Below are 10,583 nucleotides of genomic sequence, written 5' to 3'. Positions count from 1 at the left end.
GGGGACCCTTGGTGGCACCGAGGGGACCATCAATGGCACCCTTGGGTGGTGCCATGGCCACCCCTGGTGTCCCCACCGGTGTCCCCACGGGTGTCCCCCCCCCCCGATATGACTGGTGTTAGGGGAGGGGAGACCCCGATGTGGGACAGCACGGGGGCAGGGGGACAGGGAGTCCTTGGGTGTCTATCGCGATAGCGGGGGGATATCGCAATGGGGGGGGTATTGTGATAGAGGGGGGGTATCGCAATACAGGGGGGATGTCCCAGAGAACGGGTTATCGGGGGGGGGGAGGGATATCGCAATACAGTGCCCCGAGGAAGGGGCTATCGCGGAGGTGGGAGGGGGAGGGGATCGCGACAGATGGCGCGACACGGAAGGAGACGCCGAGGCGCGGGGGGTGGGGCTCCCGGGAGCGAAGGGTTTATCGTGACGAGCACACACACAAGCCGTATATCGCGACAGAGTCGGGGGAGGGGGGCAATAAATAGGGAGGGGGCGGGGGGGACCCTCCAGGGGTCCCCGCGGGGTGATGGGGGGGAATTACCCCATGGGGGGTTCCCACTCCCCCCGAGGCCCCCCCAAATTGGAGGGGGACAACGACTCCCCTCAAAAGAGACCCTGATTTGGGGGAGCCCCTAAAACCAGCCCTAATGGGGGGGGCACCCCAAAGAGGGGGGTGTCGGGCCTCCCCCCCTTCTTGGGGGCCCCTGTCCCCCAAATTTTGGGGGTTCTCCCCCCCCAACCGGGGCCCAAAGCTGCCCAGAATGGGGGGTCCCCCCCCACCCCCCCAAGAGCTGCTCGAGGGAATTTGGCACTTGCACAAACGGGGGTGACCCTCCCCCCCCAATGGACCCGCCCCTCCCCCCACCCCCCAGGGCGGGGCTGCCCTTAAAGGAGCCGCCTTTTGGGGTGCTGCAGGGGGCGAATTTGGGGTCCCCCCCCCCGAACCCCCCAACCCCCCTTTTGGGGAGCACCCAAATATGGAGGGGGGGGCCTTGGGGTGTGTGGGGGTCCCATATGGGAGAGGGGGTTAGGGGCGCCCATGGGGGGGCACCCCTATATTGGGGGGTATGGGGTGGGGGGACCCCAATGTCCCTGACACCCATTTGGTGCCCCCTACGCCCCACGTCGTGGGGTGCTGCACCCACCCTTGGGTGTCCCCCCGCCCCGGGGTCCATCAGATACGTGGGCGATGCCACCCCCTGGGTGACACTGTGGGGCCACCCAAGGGTGCTGGGGCGATGCCACTGCTGCCGGGGGACACCTTGGGTGACAGGGCCACCCCGGGTGGTGGGTGCCCATGGGGGCCACCCAAAGACACCCCCACGAGATGCCACCACGCCCATGGGACACCCTGGGTGCCAAAGCCAAGGAACCTTTGGAGATGCCACCATGCCCATGAGATGCCACCATGGCCATGAGATACCTGGGTGCCAATGCCATGGCTGTTGGCCACCCAAGGAACCTTCAGATATGCCACCACGCCCATGGGACACCCTGGGTGCCAACGCCGGCGCTGATGACCACCTGTGGCCACCTAAGGGACCTTCAGAGATGCCACCATGGCCATGGGACACCCTGGGTGTCAACGCCATGGCTGTTGGCCACCCAAGGAACCTTTGGAGATGCCACCATGGGACACCCTGGGTGTCAACACCATGGCTGTTGACCACCCAAAGGACCTTTGGAGATGCCCTCATGCCCATGGGCCACCCCAGCCACAGGGTGACCAGCCCTAGCCCACTTTGGGTGGGTTGGTGGCCCTCACACCCCGCTCATAGGTGACGCGTTGACTGATGAGATACTGGGCGGCTTGGGTGGCAGCCGGGGGACCCGTGATGGTGACTTTACGGTTGCGGGTGCCGGGGATGAAGTCACCCTTCTTGGAGATCTGGATCCGGGCGCCCGTCAGCTCCTGGTACTCCACCAAGGTCTTCCCCCCCTTGCCCAGGATGGCACCCACCAGGTTCTCCGGCACCGCGATCTCCACCAGCTCCTTGGCACCCTCAACCAGCTTCTCGGGTGTCAAAAACGAGCCGGTGGCCATCAAGGGAGTAGCAGTGGTGGCCGCCGGGGTCAAGTAACCATTGGCGGTGGCCAATGAACCCAAGGCAAAGGCAGGTGCCGCCGGGCCGGCAACCGCATCGTTCGCGTAGGAAGCCAAGATGTTGGCGGCCGCCACCGGGTTGGCACCGGCCACCGCCGCCGCCACCGCCGCCGAACCCAAGCCCAGCCCCACCGCCGGGTTGTAGCCGTAACCGGCCAAGGTGTTCAAGGCGGCGCCGATGGCCAACAGATCGTTGCCGGTAAAACCGGGAGCGGCGGTGAAGGCACCTAAAGCACCGGGAGCACCCAAGATCGCGGCGGTTGGGGTCAAGACATCCGTGGAGTTGGCGTAGGGTGAACCGGTGGGGTTGGAGTTGGCCACCGGCCCGGTGACGTTGGCGTAGCTGACGTTGAGGCAACTGTTGCTCTGAGGATCCTCTTGGATTTTGCCGACGATGGCGTGGACGGCGGCGTGGAGTTGGGTGGCTTCGCCGCTGACGGTCACCACCCGTTCCTGGAGGTTGAGACCCTCCGGTTTCTGGCTGAGCTGCACCCAAGCACCCGATTGTTCCATGATGGCCTTCACCGTCGCCCCGCCTTTGCCGATGATGAGCCCCGCCGTGCTGTTGGGCACGATCAGCTTGGCCTGGGGGGGGGGGGGAGGGGCGTTAGTGGGGGTGGGGATCGGGGTGGGGGGGTTGGGGGACACGGGGGGCTGAGGGCTGTGGAGGTGGGAGCCCGGGGCTGGGGGGGGTTGGGGGCTATGGGGCCGTATGGGGCTGGGGGCTATGGGGGGCTGAGGGGCCATATGGGGCTGGGGGCTATGGGTTGAGGACTATAGGGTCATATGGGGCTGGGGGCTATGGGGGGCTGGGGGGCCATATGGGGCTGGGGGCTATGGGTTGAGGACTATAGGACTATATGGGGCTGGGGGCTATGGGGGGCTGGGGGGCCATATGGGGCTGGGGGCTATGGGTTGAGGACTATAGGGCTATATGGGGCTGGGGGCTATGGGGGGCTGGGGGGCCATATGGGGCTGGGGGCTATGGGATGAGGACTGTGGGGCCATATGGGTCTGGGGTCTATGGGGCCATATTATGGGGCCATATGGGGCTGGGGGCTATGGGGGGCTGGGGGCTATGGGATGAGGACTATGGGGCCATATGGGGCTGGGGTCTATGGGGCCATATTATGGGGCCATATGGGGCTGGGGACTATGGGGCCATATGGGGCTGGGGGGTATGGGGGGCTGGGGGCTGTGGGATGAGGGCTATGAGGTCATATGGGGATGGGGGGTATGGGGGGCTCAGGGCCATGGGGCCATATGGGTCTGGGGGCTATGGGATGAGGACTATGGGGCCATACGGGGCTGGGGGCCATGGGGCTGGGGGGCAGGAACGGGGACTATGGGGGTCCCTGGGGATCCGGAATGGGGCTGGGGGCCATAAGGCCATGGGGCTGTGGGGGGCCATGGAGGGAGCATGGGGACCATAGGGCTGGGGGGCCACAGGGGGGGCTGGGGGGGCGGGGAGGGGGGCCGGGGGGTCCCCGTGGGGCGCAGCCGCGCTGGTTCAGCACCACGGACAGCGGCGGTGGAGGGGGCGGGGCCTGGGCGGGGAGGGGCGGGGCCATGGAGGGGCGGGGCCGGAGTGGGCTCCCCCTCCCCCCGGCGTGTCCCTCCCCTGCCCCGCCCCCCGGTGCCCCGCCCCCCAGTGCCCCGCCCCCCACCTGCTTGGCGCGGTCGGGGCTGAGGGCGCGGTGGGGGCGGGGCGCGGGTGGGGGCGGGGCGGTGGGCGGTGCCTCCCGGAGCTTCCGGGCGATGAAGCTGTGGACGGCGCTGAGCGCGGCGGGGGGGCCCCGCACCAGGCACACGCGCTCCCGCGTGCCTGCGGGGGGCGGGGCCAGCGGGGGGCGGGGTCAGCGAGGGGGCGGGGCCCGTGCGAAGCAGCCCCCCGCCCCGCGCCTCAGTTTCCCCCCTCCCCGCCCCGTTCCCATAGCAACAGCGTTGCCACGGTAGCCACCCCACTTCCCCCCTCCATCTCCCATCACCATGGCAACCGCCCCCCCCCTTGGCCCCCGTCGCCATGGCAACCCCCCGTCGCCATGGCAAGGGGGGGCAGGGACAGGCCCGGAAAGCCGGGCGCCATGGCAACGATCCCGGTGATGACCCCAACCCCGGCAACGACCCCGGTGCCCAGGTACCAACTCCGTTACCATGGCAACGACCCCGGCAACAGCCCCAGCGCCATGGCGATGGCTCCATCACCCGGGTACCAACTCCATTGCCATGGCAACGACCCCAGCAACACCCCAGCACCATGGCAACGGCTCCATCACTCAGGTACCAACTCTGTTGCCGTGGCAACAACCCCGGCAACGAGGGTGGGGCCATCACATGAGGGCGGGGCCATCCTCGCCCCCCCTTCTCCTCCCATGGGCGGGGCCCTGCCGCCACCCAGGCCCTCCCTCCTTCTCCAGCCCTTATAGCCCCCCTAGGCCCCTATAGCCCCCATAGGCCCCTATAGATCCCCAGAGCCTCCATAGGTCTCAGAGCCTCCCATCCCCCCCAGCCCCCACTGTCAGCCCCCCCGGCCCCTCTAGCCCCCATACATCCCCATACCCCTATAGCTCCTCACAAACCCCATAGTGCCCCATAGCCCTCTTCCCCCTGTATTCCCCTATACCCTCCAGATCCCCCCTCCCCCTATAGACCCCATAGCCCACAAGGCCCCTAACCCCCTCTATAACCCCATACCCCTATAGCCCCCCATGCCTCCATAGGCCCTCATAGCCCCCCCAGCCCCCTATAGCCCCCATATCCCTCTAGCCACCCACCACCCCTATGGCCCCCGTACCTGCAGCCCCTATAGCCCCCATACCCACAGCCCCTATACCCCCATACTCCCAGCCCTTATAGCCCCTATATACCCCCAGCTCCTATAGCCCCCATACCTACGGCCCCTATATCCTCATATTCCCAGCCCCCAGCCCCTATAGCCCTCATATACACAGCCCCTATAGCCCCTGTACCCGCCACTCCTATAGTCCCCATACCCCCAGTCCCTATAGCCCCCAGCCTCTATAGCCCCCATAGCCCCTATAGCTCCCCAAGCAGCTGCCATACCAGCCGCTCCTATAGCCCCCTATAGCCCCCCAGAGCAGCCACCCCTATAGCCCCTATACCCACTGCCCCCATAGCCCTCCTAGCAGCTGCTCCTATAGCCCCTACAGCCCCCATAGCTACCGCCCCTATAGTCCCTATAGACCCCTAGCAGCTGCTCCTATAGCCCCTATAGCCCCCATACCCACCGCCCCTATAGTCCCTATAGCCCTCTAGCAGCTGCTCCTATAGCCCCTATAGCCCCATACCCGCCGCCACTATAGCCCCCCAGCCCCTATAGCCCCCATACCTGCCACCCCTATAGCCCCTATAGCCCCCATACCAGCTGTTCCTATAGCCCCTATAGCCCCCATACCAGTCACCCCTATCGCCCCCCAGCCCCTATAGCCCCCATAGCAGCCATCCCTATAGCCCCTATAGCCCCCATACCAGTCACCCCTACAGCCCCCCAGCCCCTATAGCCCCCATACCAGCCGCCCCTATAGCCCCTATAGCCCCCATACCAGTCACCCCTACAGCCCCCCAGCCCCTCTAGCCCCCATACCAGCTGTTCCTATAGCCCCTATAGCCCCCATACCGGTCACCCCTATCGCCCCCTAGCCCCTATAGCCCCCATACCAGCCGCCCCTATAGCCCCTATAGCCCCCATACCAGTCACCCCTACAGCCCCCCAGCCCCTATAGCCCCCCACCCCTATAGCCCCCATACCAGTCACCCCTACAGCTCCCCAGCCCCTATAGCCCCCCTATAGCCCCGCAGCCCCTATAGCCCCCCTATAGCCCCTATAGCCCCCCTATAGCCTCACCGGGGTAGAAGTCCTTGGCCTTGGAGAGGCGGACGCTGGCCCCCGTCTCCCGCTGGAGCTGCAGGAGGGTGCGGCCCCCCCGGCCCAGCAGCGCCCCGGCCGCCCCGCTGGGCACCAGCACCTTCAGGCAGCACCCGCCCGCCTCTGGGGCGCCCCGTCACCCCGCACCCCCACACCCCGCTCCCCCAAACCTCTGCACCCCCACACCCCCGTCACCCCGCACCCCCACACCCCGCTCCCCCAAACCTCTGCACCCCCACACCCCCGTCACCCCGCACCCCCACACCCCGCTCCCCCAAACCTCTGCACCCCCACACCCCCGTCACCCCGCACCCCCACACCCCGCTCCCCCAAACCTCTGCACCCCCACACCCCCGTCACCCCGCACCCCCACACCCCGCTCCCCCAAACCTCTGCGCCCCCACACCCCCGTCACCCCGCACCCCCACACCCCGCTCCCCCAAACCTCTGCGCCCCCACACCCCCGTCACCCCGCACCCCCACACCCCGCTCCCCCAAACCTCTGCACCCCCACACCCCCGTCACCCCGCACCCCCACACCCCGCTCCCCCAAACCTCTGCGCCCCCACACCCCCGTCACCCCACACCCCCACACCCCGCTCCCCCAAACCTCTGCACCCCCACACCCCCGTCACCCCACACCCCCACACCCCGCTCCCCCAAACCTCTGCACCCCCACACCCCCGTCACCCCGCACCCCCACACCCCGCTCCCCCAAACCTCTGCACCCCCAGCACCCCGCACCCCCACCCCCCTGTCACCCCACTCCCCCAAACCCTGCTCCCCCCAGCACCCAGCACCCCCAAACCCCTGCACCCCCAAACCCTGCTCCCCCCAGCACCCAGCACCCCCACACCCCTGTCACCCCGCACCCCCAAACCCCCTCCCCCCAGCACCCAGCACCCCCAAACACCTGCACCCCCAAACCCCACCCCCCCAGCACCCCACACTCTCACACCCCTGTCACCCCGCACCCCCAAACCCCTGCACCCCCAAACCCCACCCCCCAGCACCCCGCACCCTCACACCCCTGTCACCCCGCACCCCCAAACCCCTGCACCCCCAAACCCCACACCCCCCAGCACCCCACACCCCCACACTCCTGTCACCCCGCACCCCCAAACCCTGCATCCCCCAGCACTCCACACCCCCAAACCCCAAAACCCTCCAGCACCCCGCACCCCCACACCCCTGTCACCCCGCACCCCCAAACCCCAAAACCCCCCAGCACCCCACACCCCCACACCCCTGTCACCCCGCACCCCCAAACCCCAAAACCCCCCAGCACCCCGCACTCCCGCACTCCCAAACCCCTGCACCCCCAAATCTCCACACCTCGAACCCAGAAACCACCTGGCACCCCCACACCTCCCAGCACCCCCACAAATGCCGCACCCCCAAACGTGGAAGCCGCATACCCTGCACCCCCAAAGCCTCACGCCCAGCACCCCCAAACCCAGCACCCCCAAACTCCCCCATCCCCGCACCCCCAAACTCCCACCCCCAGCACCCCACACCCCCTGCACCCCGAAAACCCCACACCCAGCACCCCCTCAGCCCCTGGCACCCAACAGGGCCCTGCACCCCCAAACCTGCCACCCCCACACCCAGCACCCCCACACCCAGCACCCACCACACCCCCCAGCACCCTGCACCCCCAAACCCTCATCACCCTGCACCCCTGCACCCCCACACCCCCCGGCACCCCCCCCCGCACCCCCAAACCTGGAAGCCCCACACCCAGCACCCCCAAACCCCCACACGCCCAAACCCCCAGACCGCAGCACCCACAAACTCCCACCCCCAGCACCCCCCCGACCCAGCACCCCCCAGCCCTTGGCACCCAACAGGGCCCTGCACCCCCAAACCTGCCACCCCCAGACCCAGCACCCCCAAACCCAGCACCCCCCATCCCCCCACCCCCCGCACCCCCAGACCCAGCACCCCCAGACCCCCACCCCTCCAGCACCCTCTGCTGGGGACCCCCCCACCCCGCACCCCCACCCCGCACCCCCACCCCCCATCACCCCAGACCCCATCACCCCCCCCCACGGGGACCCCAGCCCCCCCCCGCACCCATGGGGGGACCCGGGCGTTCGGGCCCCCCCAAATCCAGGGATCCCCCCCCCCCCCCGCGGCAGCGCTGCATTGTGGGAAACTCCCCCCCCCCCCCCCTTCGCGCAAAGGCTGATGGGAATTTCCCTCAGCATCCCGCGCCCGGGGCATTGTGGGACAGCCCCCCCCTCCCGGGGGGGTCCTCGGGGGGGGCCATGGCCCAGCTCTGCCCCCCCCCCCCGCCCTTCCCGGGGCCGGGACCCCCGGTGCTCCCGGTCCCCCCCCCCCGGGGTGTCTCCTGGTCCCCACCCCGGTGGCCCCCCAGCCTCAGCCCCATCGCGGCCGGTACCGGGGATGCGGGGGGGGCCCGGGATGGCACCGGGGATGCCGGGGCGGGGGGGCTGATACCGGTCCCGGGGATGCTGAGGGGATCCCGGGGATGGTCCAGGGGGCAGCGGGGGTGTCCTGGGGGGGGTCCCGGTGGTCCCGGGGGGATGCCGGTGGTCACGGGGGGGGGTCCTGGTGGTCTCGGAGGTCCCGGGGGGGCCCGGCGGGGTCCCGGTGTGTCCCGAGGAGGGTGCCGGGGTCCCGGGGGGGTTTCGGGGGGTCCCGGGGGGTCCCGAGGAGAGTGCCGGGTGTCCCCGGGGAGTCCCGGGAAGGGTCCCGGAGGGCCCGGGGGGTCCTCACCGCCGGTGTGGGAGCGCTTGGTGCTGGAGGCCTCCGAGGGGGTCTCGAGCGGCCGCTTGCGGGAGTCGGGCGGGCCGGGGTCCATGGGGCACCGGCACCGGCACCGGCACCGCCCGAGCGCCGGCAGCCGCGGGGCGGGGCGGGGGCGGGGAAGGGGCGTGGCCAGAGGGGGTGGGGCCGCCCCGCCCGGCAGCTCGAGGGAGTCGGGGCGTGGCCAACGGGGGGGAGGGAGGGATCGCCCCGCCCCATCGGTCCTCGGGGGCGGGGCTTTGCCGGGGCGGAGTCTGTGCCGAGGGGGCGGGGCCGGATCCAGCAGGGATCTGAGGGAGTGGTGGGGTGCTGGGCGCCCGGGGGGCGGGGCATGCTGGGCGCTCCTCCCCCCCCGCGCACCTGCGCGCGCACCCCTCCACCTCCCCGCTCCGCGCGCAGGCGCACTGGCCGCCCGCCCCCCCCCTCCGCGCAGGCGCAGTGCCGCCCGCCCCCCTCCGCGCAGGCGCAGTGCCGCCCCCCGCCCCCCTTCGTCCCGCCGCGCTCCGGCGGCCCCTTTAAGGCGCGCGCGGCCGGTATGTAAGGGAGGGGGCTGGGGGGGGGGGGACCCTGTGAGGGGACCTTGGGGGGGCTGTGAGGGGGGACCCTCTGAGGGGTCTTTGCTGAGGGGGGGACTCTGAGGGGACCCTCTGAGGGGTCTTTGCTGGGGTGGGACCCTGTGAGGGGACCCTCTGAGGGGTCTTTGCTGGGGGGGACCCTGTGAGGGGACCCTCTGAGGGGTCTTTGCTGAGGGGGGACTCTGAGGGGACCCTCTGAGGGGTCTTTGCTGTGGGGGGACCCTCTGAGGGGTCTTTGCTCGGGGGGGACGACCCTGAGGGGTCCCTCTGAGGGGTCTTTGCTGAGGGGGGGACTCTGCGGGGACCCTCTGAGGGGTCTTTGCTGAGGGGGGACTCTGAGGGGACCCTCTGAGGGGTCTTTGCTGAGGGGGGGACTCTGAGGGGACCCTCTGAGGGGTCTTTGCTGAGGGGGGACTCTGAGGGGACCCTCTGAGGGGTCTTTGCTGAGGGGGGACTCTGAGGGGACCCTTTGAGGGGTCTTTGCTGAGGGGGGGACTCTGAGGGGACCCTCTGAGGGGTCTTTGCTGAGGGGGGGACTCTGAGGGGACCCTCTGAGGGGTCTTTGCTGAGGGGGGGACTCTGAGGGGACCCTTTGAGGGGTCTTTGCTGAGGGGGGACTCTGAGGGGACCCTCTGAGGGGTCTTTGCTGAGGGGGGGACTCTGAGGGGACCCTCTGAGGGGTCTTTGCTGAGGGGGGACTCTGAGGGGACCCTTTGAGGGGTCTTTGCTGAGGGGGGACTCTGAGGGGTCCCTCTGAGGGGTCTTTGCTGAGGGGGGACTCTGAGGGGACCCTCTGAGGGGTCTTTGCTGAGGGGGGACTCTGAGGGGACCCTCTGAGGGGTCTTTGCTGAGGGGGGACTCTGAGGGGACCCTTTGAGGGGTCTTTGCTGAGGGGGGGACTCTGCGGGGACCCTCTGAGGGGTCTTTGCTGAGGGGGGACTCTGAGGGGACCCTCTGAGGGGTCTTTGCTGAGGGGGGGACTCTGAGGGGACCCTCTGAGGGGTCTTTGCTGAGGGGGGGACTCTGAGGGGACCCTCTGACGGGGGGCTGTGAGGGGGCTCGGTGAGGGGGGGACCTGCTGAGGGGGGACCCTTTGAGGGGACCCTCTGAGGGGTCTTTGCTGAGGGGGGACCCTGTGAGGGGACCTTCTGGGGGGGGGGCTGTGAGGGGGGGGACTCTTGAGGGGACCTTCTGAGGGGGGGGCTGTGCTGTGAGGGGGCTCAGTGAGGGGGATCTGCTGAGG

At 69.5% G+C, this 10,583-nt stretch overlaps 1 protein-coding gene across 1 annotated transcript; it reads right to left on the bottom strand.

The window, feature by feature from the left end:
- Nucleotides 1–393: 393 nt before the first annotated feature.
- Nucleotides 394–8,820, bottom strand: NOVA2 (NOVA alternative splicing regulator 2). The gene is made up of 4 exons (XM_075134501.1): nt 8,736–8,820; nt 5,973–6,116; nt 3,775–3,932; nt 394–2,692 (listed from the first exon to the last, which is right to left on the bottom strand). The coding sequence occupies exons 1-4, from the start codon at nt 8,818–8,820 to the stop codon at nt 1,736–1,738; spliced, it is 1,344 nt and encodes a 447-aa protein (XP_074990602.1). The 3' UTR covers nt 394–1,735.
- Between the last annotated feature and the right edge of the window lie 1,763 nt (nt 8,821–10,583).

Source organism: Calonectris borealis, chromosome 32, assembly GCF_964195595.1.
Source record: "Calonectris borealis chromosome 32, bCalBor7.hap1.2, whole genome shotgun sequence".
Taxonomy (NCBI): Eukaryota; Metazoa; Chordata; class Aves; order Procellariiformes; family Procellariidae; genus Calonectris; species Calonectris borealis.
Note: the sequence above shows the minus strand (reverse complement) of the source record. Positions and strands in the feature narration are given on the sequence as shown.